At 45.0% G+C, this 22,449-nt stretch overlaps 1 protein-coding gene across 1 annotated transcript in view; it reads left to right on the plus strand.

The window, feature by feature from the left end:
* Positions 1-22,449, plus strand: part of LOC137298296 (histone-lysine N-methyltransferase 2C-like) — a 94,949-nt gene that overhangs the window by 47,391 nt on the left and 25,109 nt on the right. The window contains exons 50-62 of the mRNA XM_067830489.1: positions 926-1,152; positions 1,715-1,869; positions 2,282-2,437; positions 2,948-3,520; positions 4,176-4,296; positions 4,871-4,984; positions 5,712-5,861; positions 7,764-7,925; positions 9,164-12,913; positions 13,212-13,306; positions 13,466-13,625; positions 16,104-16,406; positions 16,725-16,892. Coding sequence (XP_067686590.1) covers positions 926-1,152; positions 1,715-1,869; positions 2,282-2,437; positions 2,948-3,520; positions 4,176-4,296; positions 4,871-4,984; positions 5,712-5,861; positions 7,764-7,925; positions 9,164-12,913; positions 13,212-13,306; positions 13,466-13,625; positions 16,104-16,406; positions 16,725-16,892 — 6,134 coding nt within the window. The remainder of the gene's footprint in view (positions 1-925; positions 1,153-1,714; positions 1,870-2,281; positions 2,438-2,947; positions 3,521-4,175; positions 4,297-4,870; positions 4,985-5,711; positions 5,862-7,763; positions 7,926-9,163; positions 12,914-13,211; positions 13,307-13,465; positions 13,626-16,103; positions 16,407-16,724; positions 16,893-22,449) is intronic.

The following is a 22,449-nucleotide window of genomic DNA, read 5'->3' on the forward strand; positions in this document are numbered from 1 at the left end:
TGTGCCTTTTGCTAATTACAGAGTTTTGACATTTCTTTTGTTGTTGTTTTTTCCATGGAACATTTTGGTGTTAGTTTAATGGTGGGGTGTGCTTCGTTTCTGGTGCACAACTCAAAAACCGTTCAATACTTTTCTGCACAACTTGGTAGATATATCAATCAGAACCTAAAGTGATGCCTTTTGGTATTTACAGGTTTTTGTGATTTTTTATTTTCTCAGTTTCCATGGAAACGGTTCGGACTTTGTCTCAAAAGTGAGAGGTGTGTTTTGTTTCCGGAGCACATCTAAAAAAAGTGCCTTTTGCTATTTACAGGTTTTTGTGTTTTATAATTTTCTGGGTTTCCATGGAAACAATTCTGACTTAGTCTGAAAATTGAGGGATGGACTTCGTTTCCGCAGCACAACTCAAAAACTATTCAATATCTTATAGCAAAATTTGGCAGATATTTGAGGTAGACCACAAAGTGGTGCCTTTTGCTATTTACAGTGTTTTGGCATTATTATTTTTCCTGGTTTCCATGGAAACAGTTTTGTCTCAAAACAGAGGGATAGGCTTTGTTCCTGGAGCACAACTCGAAAACCTTTTCATATCTTTCAACAGATATTGGCAGATATATGAGACAGATCTTGAAGTGGTACCTTTTGCTGTTTACAGATATAAGGCATTTACATATTTCATGACTTCCATGGAAACTATTCAAACTTAATCTAAGAAAACATAAAGTAACTGTCAGGTTATTTGTCAAATATGTGGGAGCCGGGGGGGATATGTCATCTTCTGATGACTCTTGTTTCTAGTAGTGCTAATTATCAACTCTTTTCTAGTCATTCAAGCTGTCGTTGACACCATTTAGCTGGAATATTGCTGAGTGTGGCGTAAAACTCACTTGAACTTAATAGTTCTACATTATGTTTGTGCCAACAGGATGCCAGGGCCAGAAGGGGCTTGGTCAGCTTCACAAACAACTGGGCAACAAGGTGAAATGGCCACCAGTCCACAGTTCCCTGGATTTGGACCTCGAGCTCAGGGACAGTTGAGTCCACGGACTCCGTCCCCATTCCAGACGCCATCCCCAGGGATGCAGCCACCTCGGATGAGCCCTCTGACTATGATACCCCCACCCCCTCAGCCTCCCATCCCACCACCTGGAGGTGAGAAACTTATGTAGTTTACACTCCTGTTATGAAGAAACCCTGGTAACAGAACAGGGAGCCTTTAACAAGGCAGACGGGCTTTCGTAGTGTGTGACCAAATCTTTACAATTTCAGAACTCAATTCAGATGTCGTTCAAGAAACTTGAAACTCATATATATTTAGCAGATATTCTGTTTGTTTGTTTCAAACTCTTATTCAGGAGAAGATTACAATAAATATGGTGTTTGAAAAGAAGCCAGTGAAATATGAAAAGAAATTACTTAAGAACAATACACTGTAATAGGGACGTTGTTAATCCAGCAAACTGTAGCAAGATAGAGTTAAGTTTGGAGTCCATAAGATTTGCTGCTAAGGCTTTTGATTGGAGAGTCTTTCATCTTCAGTATGGGGATTATGATGCTGATATCTTATGTGATCCGCTCACTATTGATCACTGCTCTGTTGTCATTGTGTTGATGCAGTTTGGGGCTGATCACTGCTCACTTAATAAACTTGTTGCCAGTAGATTAAGTAAAAGTGCATGTATGTTCCTTAAACCAGATCTGTTTGTGTGTGCAGGTGAGGTGGGGCCAGAGTATGATCGCCAGCAGCTACAGTATGAGGACTGGCTCACCAAACAGGCTCAGTTCCTGGACATGCAGATCAAGCTCCTGGAACAGCAGATTGCCAAACAGAAGAGAACGAAAAAAAGCATTCAAGCTCGACAAAGACAGGTAAATACAGTTCTCTTATTATGTGACTGCCTGCAGGGTTTGGTTAAAAGAATGTCCAGAAAGGGCAAGATGTTTCTTTATATTCAGTGCAGCATCACAGCATATGTTCAAAGAAGGTACTTGTTTTCTAACTACCAGGTGTTTGGCATCAAGTTTATAAAATATCCTGTTTCTTGAGAGGATTATCCACATGAAAATGAGGTTGGCTAGCTCTAAAACAGCCATTATTGTTGACACAGACAGACAGACACTGATATACAGACCCCGACATACAGAGGCTAATCCTTATCTGTAGTGGTTTGAACAAAGTAGAGATTAAATAGACATTTCATGATAGAACAAGAATCATCTGAGTTACATGAATTGTTTTAGGTATGTGTATGCATTTTTTAAACATTTCCGTATAATTTAGGCACGAAAAAATGGAAATGAGCTGAATCCCAACGATGTTGCCGAGTTGGAACGGGTGACCACGGAGCAGTCGGGTCTGCAGAAACAGCTGGAAGCTTTGAGGAAGCAGCAGCGACAACACCAGATGATGGTTCAGGACTACCGCAACAAACAGAAGGTAGGAAGCCACACTCTGTAATTCTCTAAACTGGAAACATGTGGGATTCGAGGTTAGAAAAGGTAGTCAGAAGCCAGTGATGGTCATGAGAGGTGGCTATATGGATTGGGAGACCAGACATGATTACTTGGTTGAAAGTCACTGTATCCAAGGGGTATGGACCACTGTTTATAACTCACTGTCTGGTCCAGACTCCACTATTTACAAGCTGCTGTCATTTCTCAACAAGCCACTTTTCTTTTATGGCAATTGCAAAAAGAACCTGTTATTTCCTGTGGAGAGTTGCTTCCTTTAGTGGTATATAGGAGCCTGTTCTTAGATATACACAGGTTTGTTAGAAACTGGTCATTTTAACCATTGATGAGCTGGTTTCATTTTGAGTTTTCCTTCCTATTGATATCAAGCTGATATTCTGTCAAGTAGATGAAATTCTTTTTTCTGAAACTGCTAATAGTGGACCAAATGACAGACTTCATCAGGTGTAATTTCTTTGTGTTTGTTGTGCTTCAGGAACAGTTTGGTCGTAATTGGCTTCCATCACCAGTACCTGGTCAGACTAACCAGGCAGCACAGGCCTCTCCTGCATCGACCCCCTCTGCCACTCTGTCTTCCTCTCCTGCCTCCACACCTGCTGGAACACCCCCACAGACTCCACCAGTCCGTACCCCGAGCACAAACTCTGTCCGATTGACTCGCACAGACAGACAAGAATATGAAGCCTATATGCAGAACAGGCTGCGAATGTTGAGCCAGCAGACAGGAGGGTCAGGTATGCCTATGACTGGGCCAAGACTTCCTGTACCCTCAAGCCAGATGCAGGGACAGGTACCCCAAGGACAGCTGGCCCAAGGACAGCTTCCCCCAGGTCAGCATCCACCAGGTCAAGTACCACCAGGTCAAGTACCACCAGGTCAAGTACCACCAGGGCAGATATCCCCAGGACAGATATCTCCCGGACAGCATCCTGCAGGACAAGGTCCGCCAGGTGCAGCACAGTCACCAGCAACAGTGGGTCCTGGTGGTCCTATGGGCCCTGGTCAAATGACAGCGGCACAACAGGCACGCCTTACTACTGTCTTAGGGGTCAGTGTCTTTTACTGTTGTCGTTTGATATTGTCAACTGATTGTGATGCATTTAGATTGTTTTCTGTGCTCCAAGATGGAACAAGTAAGAAATAAATGTGAAAGGGTAACTTCAACTGATACATGTGATCACAATATTGCCATGTGCTATGATAGAGTGATTGAGTAACTAGTGGTGAGCATGTCATGTGGGTCCAGTGTGAAGAGCCTAGTCTGGCTGACTAAGTGCATTAATAGTAGAATTCATAGATGAAGTAAATGATCATTTGTCAAGGAGATGATTATCTTGGTAAGTAGATAATTGTGCCCTGGGCTCATGATGATGGTCAGACTCGCTGACTTGGTTGACACGTCATCATACCCCTACTTCATAGATTGATGATGTTGATCACTGGTTTGTCTGGTCCATACTTGGTTATTTACTGCGATATAGCTGGAAGAGTGCAGTGTTATGCAACAAAGACATAAACAATTTGCATTTTAAACCTCACCATGAGTGAACAATTGAGGTATGATTTAATAGCCCAGTAATTAAAGATCTGAATGTTGTGGGCAAGTATTGACCAGTTTTATAACCCTATTCTTTTGAGTGCCACTTGAGCAACCAGAATTCGTATGTACTCACTATATGATAGTGAGTGTTTTGTAATCACAGGACAACAACCCATTTAGTGAGGGATTTCAACAGAGAGAACAGCTTGAACGGTTCCGTGAGAAGAACTGGGCTCAGATTCATGAAGGTGTCACTCCTCCAACTACTGAAGGGCAAGGGCCAGGTAAACCAACATTTGCTTCAGCTCAGCTGATCACTATAGACTGAACACTTGCTTCCAAAGAGCTGACAATACATGTTGTACCCAAATTCTAGTGCTGTAGTGTAATGTGGCCTGGTGATAGGGTTAAGAGCTGCTTCTTTCCTTTTTCAGGCCACACTGAGTCTTCCTCTGTCCAATTTATGTTGTTATTCTTCATCTGTGCACTTCTTTGTGGTTGGAATCTTTGTAATATCAACACCATGTGTGGCTGTCAAGGTTGTAGATGGATCACTCCATCCTGTCAATCCTCTCTTGACACACCACTAAGACAAACATATTCTTTGTCCTGGTCACATGTATGGATATTATTATTGCAAGTTACCAAAAAATTAGTTTGGGGATATAGCTTATGAGCACTCAGCATTTCAAGTGCAACAAGTTAGTTATGAAGTGATTATTGCCTTGTGGCAAATGTTTCTGAACTGCATGTTTTTTTACAAAGTAGCAAGAGGTTAATTACAGTTAATCCCAAGCCCAGCATTTATCATGGGTAGTGGTAATGGGTTTACTTGGACATCCAACAATGATGTTGTAGCACCTGCTGAGTCTCTCGCACCTCCAGCTCAGCCTATTCCTCAAGCCCTCCCTCAGATGCAGTTCTTCAGGGAGAGAGGGATGACGTTTGAACAAGGCCCTCGCTTCACACGAGGTATGTCTGCACCGGTACTCTCTATCTTGCTTTGTCGTCACGTTTTACATTGTTTTATAGACTTCTTGTAGAGTTCTTTTTTAAACGTCCATTGTAAAATTGTTGGTCTTTGCAGATGTCTGTATATTATATCTTGATTTGATCGTTATTTGTCATAATTTAATTTGATTCCTAGATGCAGTTTGGTTGTGTTTTGAAACTCCTGAATATTGCTATAAGGCTCCTAAGAATAGTTTGCGTGAGGCATGATTCTGAGATTGGTTGCCAGGCTCAAATTTTATACAACATAATGAGTGTTCATATATGAATTTGAGACTGATAAGATGTTACTTTTTTTATGACAATCTCTATGAATTGTATGGCTTGAGGTGGTATATCAGCAAATGCACACATTGAATAACATGCTTCCTACTCCAGGTGGAGTATCAGCTTTTCAAATTACTTGCATCTGAAACATGGATATTAATTTACTGAAAAGCCCCAGAAAATAAAATTTGTGATTTCAAAAGATATGTGAAATTTCCCACCCCTGTACCTTAATTTCTGGTGCAAGAAATTTGTGATACGTGAAATATATTGCTGCTTTTATATATCATTACACAAACGTCATGAGCATCTAGAGCCCTGCCACATTGATGTTGTATTCTTGAATCTCTGTACACACTGATGCTCTCTGTTATTTCTTTTCTATTACTCAATAATGAGAAGTCATATGCTATACAACTAGCACCAGGCCTGTATGCTGGAGAAGGGGCACCACGCCCATTTGAGGGACCTCGCCCACCTGCCTATCCTGGACCCCCTGGACTTTACCCCCAAATGCCTGGTTCTGACCAGAGTCGCCTCCCTTTCCCACAAGGCTTGCCCTTCCAGCCAGGTTAGTGATGTGGTGGTGCTCAGGGACTGTCATCAGTACCTAACAGGCATTGGTCCATCATGGTAACCCCTGGCAACCCTACTGGATATGGCTTGGCTCATAACAAAAAACTGCCAATAAGTTATTGAGAAAAGTCCCTTAATTGTGAACTCTCCTGTTCACTGCACTGCAAATTAAATCTTTCAAACAAAGTTGGAAAAGCAAGTCTCCATTTAAATAATTGTTCGGATAAAGAATATGCAATTTAGCTGACAAACTTAAGTAGCTGCCAGGGTGCACCTGTACAAAGCGATCTTAACACTATGGTGATCATGATTCCCGTTCCTTAACATAGACTTATGACTGTCCTTGCGCTTAGATTACTTTGTACAAGGGCATCCAGGATTACATTTCTTACCCAATACATGACCGATGCCATGCCTAACTATCCAGTATTTGCCATTCCCTTTAGTTTGCTACCACAAATGTTAATATCTACTGGAGTTAGTGTCTAGTAGAATGTACAGACTCCCAGTGGAGGTGTTGTTCTTCCTGCTGAGTAGTAGGTGGCCTTCAGTTGGATCTGCATGTATTTAGTTTCTCCTAGAGATATCAGGTTTGTGAGCTCATTTCAGTTGCTTCTTTCTGCATCCTCTGCGCTTCCTTTGTCTGCTTTGCTGAAATCACATGCTTCCACGCTATGCTGCTTGATCCTATTGTGACTCAGGAAATATGCCAGTATGTAATGTAGAAGTGTAGAGTAGGTGGTGATATTTAGAGCTGTGATATGATATTTGTATTATTTTATGTTAAACAAAAGCAGTTTTATTTGTATGTTTGGACTCGGTGTCTCTCCTGCCATTGCCAATGTGTGCTTGAATTTCGGAAAGTTAAGAAAGCAAATTATTCAGGAATAGGTGTAATTATCATGGTGGAATCTCAGTATTGTTATTTGGTATGTATTTGGCTGGACTATAAACATAATACAGTCCCATCTGATTCAGGGATTGTTATCCCATTTGGTATTTATTGTGTTAGACGAAGAATGATTATCACCTGTGTGACCAGTGGGCGATGTTACTTTAATAACTGAGTGAACAGTGCTAGTTCATCATCACCTGAGTGACCAATGGGCTATGTTAATTTACCACCTTAGTAACCAGTGGGCTATGATAGTTTTCTTCTTAGTAACCAGTGGGCTATGATAGTTTTAGCCTTTGTAACCAGTGGACTATGTTAGTTTATCACCTTAGTGACCAGTAGGCTGTGTTATTTTATCACCTGAGTGAGCAGTGGGTTATATTATTGACCGTGCTGTTTTCTAGCCTACCCTGCCCTGGCTTGTAGAGAGAGTAGTGCTTCAGTAGTATATCAGTAGCGACTTACTGTGTTTGCCCTGGACTTGTGTTGCACATATTGATAATGTGATGAATTGTTATCAGGAGGTGGTATTTTCACTCTCTGCTGAGAACCCAACAGTTTAACCAGAACAGTATTTGCATCATGACCTGTGCATTCATCCGGTAGTTATGAAAACTTCATTGACCTTCCGGTGCCAATACCCAGCAGATTAGCCAAGGCTATATTATCTTGTCACTAACGAAATTTTGGATTTAATATCAAAGAATTTGTCTCTCTTTCCTTCTGTGATGTCAAGCTTGCCAAGGTTGTACAAATTAAGTTTTAAATGGTCTTAATAACAAATGGTTTGGCTGCATGTCCTGATAATGCTTTTTTTCCTTGGTTTTGAATACGAAAGTTCAAAAGGGTACAAGTATGGAAATGGATTCAGGAAATGTATTGAGAAAATTCAGCTTGAAGTATTTGGTCACTCTGCTGGTGTGAAAGAGGAGGCATTGCCACGTCCATGCTGTGTTGTCCCTGTCTTACGCTTCTTTCACTTCCCTCCCATGGCTGTTACAGGCTTTGGCATCCCTCCCACTGCAAATCTACCCCCTGAGATGGGCTCCCAAGGAGCAAAGGAAAAGCCGAAAAAGCGACGGAAGAAAAAAAAGGCAGCAGAAACTGAAAATGTGCAGTCCCAACCCTTGCCACCTTCAATTCCCACACAACCAGCCATTTTAGGTACAATCACGTTTCTGTAGGAATGTAGCGTGCAAGGGGGCTGCTGGCAAATGTTTGCTTTACCATGATCTGTTTAATGGGAGGAGTACTTTCACTGTTCTAACTAAGTGTTGCTAAGCACTCTGATTCCAATTTAGTGGCAAATAAGATCGAAATAGAATGTGCTTGTATGCGTCAACTGAACTTTTGCACCCAGGGAAAATTGATTTGATTTTCATCATTTTGTAACACCTGTACAGTAGTTCTCACTGATACAGTAGTTCTCACTGATTATCACAGTCATAAGGCAATTGATATGCCTGTTTTGATTTACATATTTGTGTCTTCATTTGCCACACAATGATGATAATAGATGCCAGAGAACATAATGAGCATCATGAGCAATTATGATAATTCCTGTTCTATTAGAGAGCAGCATACATACATTCTGATTCATCAGTTGAAAACATGTAATACAATGTACATAAACAAGCATGTACAAAAAAAAAGAACTATTGATGTATATTAAACGTAATGATAGTGTTAGTGCTTAAAGCAAGAAAACGCCAGTCAGTCACCAGTTTTCCCGAACCATTACAATGTGTCCAGAACTAGAAGCTAGCAGCCCTCTTCTGTCAGTCAGATAGCAGTGGGCTATACTGCCAGTCAGTGTCATGGAGTGGCTCTTGTACACTTGTGTCTGCATGCATCAGCAATCTGGCCTGGGTACCTTTGGTATTGCCTGAGGCCTCTCACACATCATTCAGACTTGTGTGCATGAGGAAGCTTCACATGTCATCTGTAAGAGACTACTCTTGTTCAGTTGGTTCAGTTTATTGCTCAACTGAAAGTCAGTGTTTAGGTATGGGTAACCCAGCTTGGCAGACTATACCGTGAAGTTTGTATTATGAACTAATTATTACTATATCTTACCGTAAAGTATTGTGCTTTTATCATGGCAGCAAGCTTTGTGTCCATATGCATTGTCAAGATAGGCTTTGAGTTGACCGAGCTTGAAACTGTTGACGAAGCATGCACCATAGTTGTTGTAACGTTACAGCTGTTGGTACGTGATTTGGGTCAAGTTTATACCATATCCTTTCTGAAAAGACAAATGTGGCTTATATGTTGTCTATTATTGTGTAACTGTTGTCTAGGCACTGCTATTGGATACGTGTCATTGATGCCACACTTATCGTTTGAGTAAGACATATATTTCATCCATTTGTTCTGTTAATTTACTTGTGTAATATTTGCAGGACAAAATCCACCCTCCACCCCAGCTGCAGCAACAGCTGTGACGACCACTACAGCGTCTACTACAACAGCCACAACTTTACCGCCTCCTGCCCCTCCAGCTAAGATGACAGAGTTTCCAATAAAACCACAATCAGAAACTGAGAGAAGAATCTTGGAAATCCTCAGTAACACTGCTGCTCTTGCGCAGAAGGAAGGAGATGAGCAACTACCTGGAGGGAAGAATTCTAGGGGCAAAAGTGCAGCAGCTTCTGCTGCTGCTGCTCCACCATCTCTGCAACCACCAGCACATCCAGCACAGCAAGGAGCAGTGTCTCCAGCACCTTCTGGGACAGGCGTTCAACCTCAGGGCACAGTCCCACCACAACCAGCAGGAGCTCAGTCCTCATGCCCTCCTCCACTATTGTCACAAGGTGCTCAGGCAGGTCAGGCATCCCAACAACTACTCCAGTCAACACCTCCAGTGTCTGATCCGGTTAAAGTTCCAGAATCTGGTAACGCCATTGTGGAGTCTCCTGCATCCACAACAGCTCCCCCATTGGATCAGGAGGTTGAGAAACCTACACAAGATGGGAGTTTATCTATTCCTCATTTGGAAACTCAAGTGGCACAGTCTATTCCTGCAATGCAGACTGCACCCAGCTACGAGTCTCCCCCTCATCTTCAACCACAAACTGATGTGTCTTCAGAATTCTCCACTACCTCAAAGACACCTTCCCTGCAAACAGCAGAATCAGCATCTGCTTCCCCAGAACAACCTCCTGCAGCCCAGTTGGTGGAACAACCATCTGGCGAGGACAGCGTACCCACCGACAAACCGGTAGATGATGCATATGATGAGCCTGATGGTGGTGCATCGGTCACTGAAGGTGGGGAGCCATCAGAAACAAAGAAAAAGTTTGTGTGTGATGATGGAATTCATTGTGGTACAGATGATGAAGAAGAGGAAGAAAAAGCACCAGATCCCCCCAAAGAAAAGTTTGTCTGTGATGATGGAATACATTGTGGAACTGATGATGAAGATGAAACTCCTGCAGAGGGAGAAGCCAGTACAAGCAAAACAGCTGGAGAAAGCTCTTCAGCTACCCCAGGACCATCTCAGACAAATCCCCAATCAACAGAGGAAACACAAAAGAGCGACAGGAGTCCTCAAGATGAACCAGTCACCCAATCAAGCACTGAACCAGTACAGGCTGAAACCCCCAAGCAAACAAATGACACCAAAGATGGCAACAGTGATAATCCAGAGGCATTGCTGTCAACTGCACCATCCACTTCTAGTCAACAGCAACCCATGGAGAACGTTACTAATCAGTCAGCAACTACTTCCCCTGTTGAAGGAACTCCCTCAGTGCCTGACTCAGGATCAAATGAGGAGCCGCCTTCATCTGGTAGTCTTCAGACACACCAGGCTTCATCAGTACAGATGTCAACTGCATCCTCTGACCATGAGACTGCTTCAACCAGTCAGAGTACTCAGTCAAGTGTCTCAACACCACAACAAGCCACCCCTACCGCTCCTGTTTCTGCACAGTCCACAATGCATCCATCCCCTCCTCAATCAGTGATGAGCCAAGGACATCCACGGCCACCTTTTCCTCAAGGGCATCCAATGCTGAAGCACCTACGTCCTGAAATTAATCCCCAAGTACTTCAGGAACAGATGATGAGAGCAGGACATATACCTCTTGATCAGACACAAGCTCATGTAGGTGATACATCACCTCAAGCACCAGGTCCAACGCAGCGCCTTCCACCTTCTTATGCTACTGCTATCATGTCAGGTCATGCAATGAGGCCCTCTCTACCTGCTGCTTCACCTGCCGGACCAACACCACGACCTCAGCTGCCACCAGGTGCTGTACAACCACCAAGGCTTGGAGATCCAGATCAGCCCCCACTGCAGCCTAATGTTTCACAGTCAAGTAGAGCTTTAGTATCTCAGCTTATGCAGGCTAGTGTTCCACAGTCTGTTTCCTTACCAGGAAACATGATGACCCTTTCATCTGCCATACCTGCAACTGCTTCTAGTCCAAGACTATCTCACCCTGTGGTCACGACTACAGTCTCGGCATCTTCACCTTCAAATGTACCAAGCTCCTCGCCCAACAATCCGCAGATGCAAGGGCAGGTTGTTCCACAAACAGGTGAGACTCGCATGAGGATGCCCATGTCCCCAGCAGCAATGCAGCAGCAGGTAGCAGCTCATATGGCACGGATGCAAGGCATGCACCCATCAGCAATGCTACAAAGGTTACCACATGGTCAAGGCGTACAAGTTACTGGACAAAGACTTCCACCCCATTCCACACCTCAGAGCATTCCTCCACACTCTACACCACCAGGCATTCCACCACGTTCCTCTCCACAATCTTTACCTCACTCAGCTGCGCCAGGTATGATGCCTAATCAGGCATCATCACACACAGCACCTCAAGGAATTCCCCCAGGACAGGGATTCCGGCCTCATGGTATGCAAGGAATGGCACCTCAGTCAGCTGCTCAGGTTATGCCACCACATTCAGTTGCTCAGGGAGTTCCTCTTCAGTCAGTGGCATCGGGAATGCCCCCAAGAAGTGCAGCTCCTGGAATGCCACCACATTCGCAAGGAATGCATCCCCAATTTGCTCAGAGAGGTATGCCTCAAGGTATGATGCACAGATTGCCGCATGGCATGCCACCTCACCTGATGCAGCGGATGCCCCAGAGGATGCCAGGTCAAAGGATGCCTCCACATGGCATGCAACACCTACCAGCAGGGATGTCCCCTCAATCCACCCCTCCTGGAATGCCCCCTCAGTCAACTAACCAGGGAATGCCTCATGCTGGTCATCCCCACCAGGTTGCTCAGGGACTGCCCCCTCAACCTCATGGAATGCCTCCACGTTCACCAGCTCCAGGAATGCCTCCACATTCACCAGCTCAAGGAATGCCACCTCACTCACCAGCTCCGGGAATGCCACCCCGCTCTCCAGCACCAGGAATGCCACCGCGCTCACCAGCTCCAGGAATGCCACCGCGCTCACCAGCTCCAGGAATGCCACCTCACTCTGCACCAGGGATGCCACCTCATTCTGCTCCAGGGATGCCACCTCATACTGCTCCAGGAATTCCACCTCATTCAGCACCAGGAATGCCACCTCAAACTGTTCCAGGAATGCCACCTCACTCTGCTGCAGGAATGCCATCTCACACTGCACCAGGGGTGCCACCTCAAACTGCTCCAGGAATGCCATCTCAAAATGTTCCGGGAATGCCACCTCATGGTGCATCAGGAATGCCACCTCATTCTGCACCAGGAATGCCACCTCACCCTGTTCAACAAGGCAGGCCTCCTCGTTCTGCTCTGCTTGGAATGGCATCACATTCTCCAACCCTTTCCAATCCTGAAATGATTTCACAAGCCATTGGTGACTTCCATGGTGTAACCCAGGCAAAACATCCAATGCCACAACAGATACCAGGACAAGGAATGCCTGGTGTAGCTCTAGGTGGACCCCAGTTGTCGCCCCTAAATCTACTCAAACAGCAGACACAAGGTCGATCAAAGGTCTCCCCTTCAACACCAAACCTCACCCCACCCCACAGCGTGTCAACTCCTCCGCAGTCAACCACACCTGTGACCACACCCATTGCAAGCACTGCAACCTCTCCTGCAGGATCCCTGTCCGCTCTGGCCACACCAAGCCCTGTTGACAGTGTCAAGATTAAGCAAGAGCCTACAGATGATGCCTTCCTACAATTTGACACAAGTAGGTTCACTCTAAACTTGCCAAAAATGCCATTCATCTCATTGCATTTGTACAAGCAACCCTAGTATTATATTTTATAGTTAACTATTTTGCTATTTGGTTAGCCTTTTGAAGCTGTTTGGTTAACGCTGCCTCTAATTTAGTTCAGAACAAGAAATCATGACGCATTTGTACTGTTCTCTCCTTTGTATGCTACTTTATTATTGAAACTTGAAAGCTTCTTCGAGTTAGTGTTTTAGAAATGGCAGTGAAAGTAATGTTTGTGTTAAGGTTTTCTGATGGTAACATGTTTCTGCAGGTGACGCAGAGGCTCTGCGAGCCAGCCAGAATGCTCTCCTGAAGCAGCTGTTAGCTAACAGTGGTGCCAAGAGAGGTGCCCAAAGCAGCCCTCAGGTAAGGGTACAATTAGTGTTGAATGCTGTATTTACATGATTACAGTAATATTCAGTCAATAAAGCTGAATTACTGTGGGTAGTTAATTGCCACTCATGCTCATGTCATCATTTCTATGTCTGTGGGTTGTGCTGCAGTTATCTGTGCTTGCTTACCCAGGGTGAAGGTGAAGACATCCCACAGCTGACACCGGAACAGCAGCAGCAGCTGGAGATGATAGACAAGATGCCCATTTTTAGGGAAACCGAGATTTCTTCTGAGGAGTGGGAAAGTAAAACTCCTGAGGAAAGGGAGAAAATACTCGGTGAGTACATACTGGGTGAGTACATATTTCTTCATATCAGTGGTGGCAGGTCCTCAGTATTAGAACAGAGGTACTACAGCAGAATTTTCAGGAGGTGATGAGGACCTCTCTAGGAAGGGGTAGAGCAGAGTTGGGTACTCCTGCGGAAAGGGGAGCGGCTGGCGATGTTATACCATGTGGCCTAAAATTAATGGTTAACATTCATAAGGCTGTGTGTTCATTTACGCCTCACTGGTTTTATGGGATGAGGGTGGAGTATTGCTCAACTGGTGCATTATTGACCACAGGATGGGTGAATAATATGAATCAACAGGGCTCAAATATTTATATGAAGATATTTATGTACAATGGTAACAGTGATGTACTGAAATTTACCTTTGAACTACATGCTTTCATAAATGTCACATATGTATTATTTGTCATATCACACCAGGCCAGATGGCAGTTAGCAGTGGGTAGGGCAGCTTGATAGCATGTGTTGAAGTATGGCTTGGCAGTGAGTAGTGGGTGGGGCAGCTTGATGGTGTTTGGTGGGAAGGAAGGCATGGCATTTAGTTGACAGATGGAATGGGCTGGGCCGTGTTTTCATTCCAAGGTGAGGAATGGGAACATGAATTTCTCACACATTGTCAGATTTGGATCATCAGTCAAATAGTTTGTTGTTGGTGATAGTCTGTCAAAACAAACTTCTTGGTGCAACCAGCACTAGTATGTTTTTGTAGACTTGATTGCTAGTACTGTGGACCTGCTTCACTTCGTCCCCACCAGATGTAGTTAGTCTGTAGTGTGTTTGTAGTTAGCACACCAGGATGTGATGTTGAGGTAGACACTCTCAAGTTATAATGTTCTGAAGAACAATGCACCAGTGTTCATTTCAACACATAAGTAGACAGACCAGTGGAAACCTTCCACATGCGCCTTTGGAACAAAGGACAGATTACAATGTTTCAATATAGGCTTTGTTTGCAGTCATTCCTTCATGAAACATTGAATGCATTTGTCTTCATTTATAAAATGACATACCTATGTACTTACATAGATGTCTTCCTATGTTTATTTGCACCATACAACCCAGTTCATGAAACAATGTGAGAAAATTTACTTTGTCCCTCTATCAACTTTCAGTCTTGAACATTATCCAGTGTTATTCAGTTTCGTATGTAGATGTAAGCCAAATTTTTGTGTTTTTGCCCAAACGCTGCTGTTATCCCTGCACCTCCGGGGAGTTAACCCTGGATGCTTACTTACAAATTCTCAGTCATATAACACAGCACAACCAAACAAATCTCATGCACAAGTCAAACTCAAATAAATGACACAGAGGTTCTGTCAGTACATGTTTATTATGTTGCATCAAGTCAGGCACACAAATATCAAGTGACAACAGATGTATCTGTCACGGGTCACAGGTTTGTTACACACGACGTTCAACCATATATAAGAATACAAACTTTTCCCTGCAAAGTTATACACAGGAAATAACACCAACGAACACGTCACATGATGATGGGTGCACAGCCACAGCGGACCTCAATAGCAAAACATTTCTCGTACAAGCAGCAAAATAGTAACAAATCTCAGGTTCTGACTCACACTATGTGTCTAACAGAAAACCAAAGCGGTCCTCACAAGTTAGTACAAAGTAAACTGGTTTAACAAACAAACCATGGCAGATCAGTCACGCCCACACTAGGTAAGAAATCTCACATGGAACCAGTTTATAACAAGGTGGTCCTAATGACCCTAAGACAGTAATGTCTTGAGAATTCACATGTACAAAAACTTCTGTCTTAGACATGATCTTATTCAAGTGCAGTCATGAGTGTATGAGAAAATTCTTTGCTCATATTCATGGCAAGCCAACTGACACACCCGTATCCTAACCAGTGTGACGAAAACGCACTAATTAAGAAAGCCTCTACATAACGAAAACCTAGCCGAATACAAACTATTTCATATTCACAAAAGCATCCTAATCAAAATATATTGCAGAGACTGACATGAACAAAGAAAGTATTTTTACCAAAATATCCAACTGATGATTTCCTTCCCACAGACGAGTTTCCCAAAACTCGGGGTTTAAGTATGGAAGAAATTCTCGAGCTGCACAAATTTTACCCATGGTCCTCTGACACATTCAAGCTCGGCATGTCCCATGAGCAGGCCTTGTACCCAGATGTATTCGGTTGAAACCGCAGAGATTTTCCGGGAATGTTTAATTTTACTTCCGGAACGGCCGTTTTCGGGCAAATGTTCATACCAAAATTTTCATTACATAGACATTTACAGATGATAGATGAACATTTCAGGTATGCTGAGGAAATGAAAATATTTTTTTCAACTAATCTTACTTTTGATGTAGGTATAATAGACTAAAGCATAAACACACTCATTTCACACTCTCACTCACTCACACCCACGTAACATACACCCTTGCCTTCCCGATGCTTATCTTATCATTGCTGTACTGTGTTGTGTTTTCTTGTGACACAGAAATGAGAAGACAGGAGTATGAGCGCAAACGTAAGGAGTATGAGGAGCTGCGGAAAGCCAAGAGGAAGAACCCTGTTGTGGAAGGACCAGAGACGAAGTTAAAAAGGAGGAAGAAAGGAGAAAACAAAGATGCTGTGCCAAAGAAACGAATTCGGAAACCTAAAGGAAAAGAGACTGAACTGGAAGCAAGAACAGAGTCTTTCCTCCAACAACTGAGGGCACTCCCTCCCATCAATCTTCAAGAACCACCCATTGGCATAAACAACAACATCGTCCCTGTGATGGGGGCCAACTCAGTCACTGGTGGGTTGCATACTCTCCCTTCTGTTTGTCATATCCTGCATGAGCTTCATTGTGTTCACAGTGAATCCTAGTTTTGTCTCAGTCTGAATCACAGAAGTTTTGATATGCAATTTTAAGCTAATCTTTTTATGCATTTTAAACAGGAGTCCGATTTCTTGTTTTGAACCAAGGTCCAGCCCTTAAACATTGTTATGACTACTTTTATTCTGCTAAATTCAAATAAACAGTAACTTAGGAATCTATGTTATAGCTTAGTGTTTATCACTCCCCATTTTATTTCAGAATATTTTGTTTGAATGCCTGTGGTTTTGTTTTCAGCTGAAAATCAGGTTAAAGGCAGTTATGGGAAGGCATACATGGAGGGAATACCGGACTTCTATGGAAGTCTCCAGCATCCGAACTTCCCACTGGGCATCCGGCAACCTGGGGCAGACATTGCAGCTCGGAGACGATTCCTCAGTGATGGACAGACAGTACCATTTACAGGTAGGCCATATTCTTTTTCATAGAGATTGTCCTTGGGGTACATATATGCAATTTCTGCTGGCGGAAAATGTCACGTGACAGTTGTTTCAATGTTTTAATAAGTCTTTCTTGGTCGTCATACGGCCCCTCACCACGTGAAGTCACCCCTCTACTGCGCATGCGCAGGCAACCAGGTAAGCATCCAAACCTGTATCATCATTCCTTTTGCTGCCACCGTTCAGATACGATATATGTGCTGGAAAGTGAAAAAGTTCAACTCCTATTCTATGCATTCTGTGAAGATGACGAAGTCTTCCTCAACTGTATGTATTGTTTATTCGTTCGTTAATAGAGAAACTGAATGTTTATTTAAACCAAGAGTTGACTTATTTGTCTATGACTATTGTATTTACGCTGGCTTTCTGTGCACGTGTTGCTTCCCAATGGCGGGAGTCGGCGCTGTGGTGTTTTGAAATATTGCGTCTAGTACCAACTAGTTCATGTCACGGGTATTCACGTAATTTTCAATGTTTTGTATGTGTTAAAATAAACAAAACAAAAATTATGTGCTGCTGTGTAGGCCGTTAGCTTATGCTTGGCATAGTGGCTTTCAGGCTTTTACAGCCTGTTCTACTTGTGGAACAAGCACGACAAATGCCTGTGCTGCTTGGAGAAGGCGGGCCATGACCCTGAGGTGTGCGAGTTATGTTTTGGCCCCGTAAACACAGGGTGGCGGACTTCCTCTTCTATAAAGAGAGGTGGGAGGGGACCTGATGGAGCTGTCTGAGCTTCTTGCTGTGTCTCAGGACCTGGGTTCGGATGGTACTGGCTCAGTGACTGGAGTGGAAAGTGCCTTGGGCTCTTCCTTCCCTGCTGTGGTTCAATCATCCACTGGGTCCAGGTGTGAGTCCTCTTTTCATGAGGTTTCCGCCTTGGTCTCATGCTCTGAGATTGAGGCTAGGGACGTTGGGGAGGTTGAGGAGTCTGAGGGAACTTTCCGCGTTTCCTTGGCCTTGCGGGAGGTGCGTCAACGTGTAGCACAGGCTATCCCCCAGGCCACAGTCCCAACTAGCTGCCCGGACTCAGGTGAGTTCCACCTGCTGGGTGAGGCATTTGCTCTTAGGCAACCCTTGCAGATGCAGCCCCACATTCTCCCTTCCTTGATGCGAGATGTGATGGATCCTCTCCTTGATGGTACCCGCCTGCGCTTTGATTTACCAGAGCTTGTTCGGCGCTACTAGCTGGGGGACGATTCCCTGTTCCTAGTACCGGTTTTGGATGAGTGTGTGTTCACTTCGGTTGCCCTCGGGGGAGGCTGGGCTTCCTCAGGTGCAGCTCTGGCTGCCAAGCAAGGGCGTTTAGTTCCACCTTTTGCCCAGTTGGGCGCCCCCTGCGGCAGGCATACCGGACCTATGAGGAGGTCTATGGGAATGCCATGCAGCAGGTTCAGTGGTCCATGCGGCTTACCTCTCCTCATTACAGAACTTCAGCCCTGGAGATGGGAGAGAACTCTAGGGACGTTTCCCCAAATGTAGTTCTCTTACGACAGCTGTTGGAAGTGAAGGCCCACTTGATGCTCGACTCGTTTAGATCGGCGGTGTCTACAGTGATGTGCGCAGTTATTGGGATGCGCAAGCTGTGGCTGTTGACGTCAGTAATAAAGTGTGTACCCCAGGATGAGGAACAGGCAGGATTTTACTCCATGTACTTTCTCGTTCCGAAGAAGGATGGTGGGTTCCATCCCATTCTCAACCTGTAGGGGTTGAACCGCATGAGTGAGTGAGTGAGTTTAGTTTTACGCCGCACTCAGCAATATTCCAGCTATATGGCGGCGGTCTGTAAATAATCGAGTCTGGACCAGACAATCCAGTGATCAGCAACATGAGCATCGATCTGAGCAATTGGGAACCGATGACATGTGTCAACCAAGTCAGCGAGCCTGACCACCCGATCCCGTTAGTCGCCTCTTACGACAAGCTGAGTCGCCCTTTATGGCAAGCATGGGTTGCTGAAGGCCTATTCTACCCCGGGACCTTCACGGGTCTGAACCGCATGATAGAAGTTCCATCCTTGAAGATAGAGACACTTCGCTCGGTGATCTCCACTGTTCAGCCCAGCGATTGGCTTGCGTCGATCGACCTCAAGGATGCGTATCTTCATGTGCCGATACTCCCGTCGTTCAAGCAGTTCCGGTTCTCTTACGACAGAGTGTTTTACCAGTTCATGGTGCTTCCCTTCTGCATCTCCACAGCCCCAAGGGTGTTCACCAAACTCATGATAGTGCCGGCTACTCTAGCCAGGTCACAAGGAAGGTGTTGTCACCATTACCTGGATGACTGGTTGCTCAGTGCGCTAGCTCAACAAGCGAGTCTAAATTCTATTCACGCAGCGATAGATATGGGGTGGATCATCAATCTCAAGAAGTCTGACCTGGTACCCACCCAGGACTTGGTCTTTCTCGGGGCGAGGTTCACAACACATCAGGGTCTAGTGTCTTTTTCAGAGTACGGGAGCTGGTGTCTTCCTTCCCCTTACAGCTGCATGCCTCTGCGTGAAGTCGACTTTGGGTCACATGGCAGCGACCGTCTCGGTTGAGGATGCGCCCCATACAGCTAGCTTGGCGAGTCTGTGGGCTTACTCAGAGGATCTGGAGAAGTGTCTCACAGTGGTGGTTGTCTCCTTCAGTGGTGGACCGATGTCGGGAATCTCTCCAAGGGGGTCCCTTTGGAGCTCCCAAAGCCAGCTCTTACAATTCAAACCGATGCGTCCCTCACGGGCAGGTGTGGGGGGTTGCATTTTGGGCAGTCTGTCTGTGTTCGGGCAGTCTGTCTGTGAAGCTGAAGCCAGTCTTCACATCACTGTCTTAGAACTGAGAGCTGTATGGTTGGTTTTCGAGTGCTTTCTGGATCGTGTCAAGGGCCAGGTGGTTCGTTTTCAGTTGGAACGGCCATGACTTACATCCTGAAGCAAGGCGGCTCAGTGTCCCAAGCACACCTGCGGGAGACATGGGATTTCCTCCTCTGGTGCGACAAGTACGACTGTCAGCTGATTCCAGTCTATTTCCCAGGGCTGGAGAATGTGCGAGCAGACACTCTCTCTCGCGGGATCCTGGCCCGTCACAAGTGGATGCTCGATCAGCGGATATTCTGGATCTGTTTGTGTCCTGTGGGACGAATCAGATACCTGTGTTCTGCTCTCGAATACCGGACCAGAGGCGTTGGCGTCTGACGCCTTCCTGCTGGATTGGATTGGACAGGATAGGTTCTGTGGGCTCTTCCGCCACTTGCCCAGATTCCCCCTGTCCTCTCCCAGCTGTCCACCCAGCCAGCTTGGCTGCTTGTGCTTCTGGCACCACTTTGGCCGTCACAGAGCCGGTTTCTGGTAATTCTCGGGTTTCTGGCTCAGCCTCCTGTTCTATTACCTTTGCGACCAGACATTCTCACTCAGAACGGCGCGCCACACCCCAATCCATGGATTCAGTGGGTGGCTTGGCCTTTGTTCAGTATGAGAATAGGTGGTCCAGCTATGCGCGCTGGTGTTCATATAGTAGGATTGCAGATACCTTTTCTGAGGATTTAGTCCCGAGTATTGGAGTTTTTACAAGCTCATTTTGAAGAAGGCTTTGAGGTTTAGACCATTCGTGGCTACTCCACTGCTATTTCCACCTTTCACACCCCTGTCGATGGTGCTCTTCTGGAGCAGCACCCTCTTGTACAGCGCTTTCTAGCTGGCGTGGATCGGGTTTGACCTGCTGTCAGGTGTACCAGCCCGTCTTGGGATTTGTCAGTCAGGCTTGATTGGCTGTCCGGTCCCACTTTCTCACGTCTATCGGCTATTTCCATTCAGCTGTTAACATGGAAGACTGTATTTTTGGTGTCGGTAACATCTGGGAGAAGGGTTGGTGATTGACATGCCATGTCTGCAGACCCGGCGCTGACTGTGTTCCGCCCAGACCATGTCAGTATTCGCCTCCTGGATTCCTACCATCTGAAGATCACGCTTTCCATGTGACAGCTCCTATTGAACTTCCCACTCTGCTGTTACGGTGGTGGGAAGGCTGGGTTGCCGGCTTGTAAACAGACCTTATATCGTTAGCTAGTTTCGGGCATCTGTGCTGCTTACCAGGCTAAGGGCAAGCCGCCTGCTGAGGGGTTGCAGACTCACTCGGTCAGGGTAGTTGCCGCTTCCAAAGCATTCGCATCAGCACTGCGGATTGAAGAGATTTGCTCTGCTGCTATTTCGAGCAGGCCTAGCATGTTTATCAAGCACTACCAGCATGATATGCGCTCAAGTGAGAGAGCGCACTTTGGCAGTACTGTTCTCTCCAGTGGACAGTGTCCTGCCACCCGGGCCGAGTGAGTCTTGGTTGATTGTCAGTTGACGCTGCTAATTACTGCATATAAGTTTATGTCTTCACTGTTGATGTATCCCACGACAGATCTCGTACGATTTGTTGTCAGCCTTCGGTTGGGTTTTCCCCCTTACGGTGCTCTCTATAGAAATCGCAATGTGGACGGGGTTATGTTTGCACTTTTACAGTGCTCTTATATCATGCTTAGCTCTGAGGTTGGTATCGGTGCGGTTGCTCCCTGTCAGTTCTCTCCCATAATGCCTCTCGCGGAAGCTCATCGGGAATACACAGTTGAGAATTTTTTGTATCAGTTAATATTCGTAATTGCTATCGCTATAATTATGTACTGTACCAGAATTTCCTCCTCCCTTGCCTCTAGTCTTTGGGAGTCTGAGTTTATGCATACATGTACCCCAAGGACGATCTCTATGAAAAAGAATTAGACAAACCTGTAGAGGTTTCCAATTCTTTGAAGAGAATCGTCTTTGGGGTAGGGCCACCCACCTCCCCGCAATTCTGTTCACTGATTTATTCAGCAGAAGGAATGATGATACGGATGCTTGGATGCTTACCTGAGGGATGAGTCCATGTGGTGAGGGAACGTATAATGAACAAAAAACACTTTTTGTTTATTGTACAATATTTTATCAAAACTGATACAATTGTCACGTGACATTTTCCGGCAGCAGAAAATGCATATGTGTACCCCAAGGACGATTCTCTTCAAAGAGTTAGAAACCTCTACAGGTTTGTCTAAGTTTGTGTCTCATGGTAGTCATGTCTCCGAAACTATTGAATGACCCACCTGTATCTGATGACACAATGATGTTAGTTTGAATGACAAATTGATTGTAGTTGGTATGACGTAGATTTTAGTTCGTGTGGCATATTGATTGGATGGTTTGTCAACAATGGTATGGCATTAACTACTGCAGGCTCCATGATGACCCTCTAATGACTGCTGACAGTAATGATATGTGTTTGATGTATTTGTGGTAGCTTATGTGGTGTATTAAAATCAATCAGTTAAATACTAACTACTGCAGTAGTTAAACCGTGGGGTGACCCTTGGAAGACTGACATAGAGACATTTGGCAGTGGTTATATGTGTTCACGGCATCAGTACTTATGACAAAGAATGGGGGAGTGGTATGACGCAATAGAGCTAGTTGTTGGCATTTCATAGTGATGGTACTTAGTATGACATTAAATACTACATTAATTAAG

Source organism: Haliotis asinina, chromosome 10 (assembly GCF_037392515.1).
Source record: "Haliotis asinina isolate JCU_RB_2024 chromosome 10, JCU_Hal_asi_v2, whole genome shotgun sequence".
Classification (NCBI taxonomy): Eukaryota; Metazoa; Mollusca; class Gastropoda; order Lepetellida; family Haliotidae; genus Haliotis; species Haliotis asinina.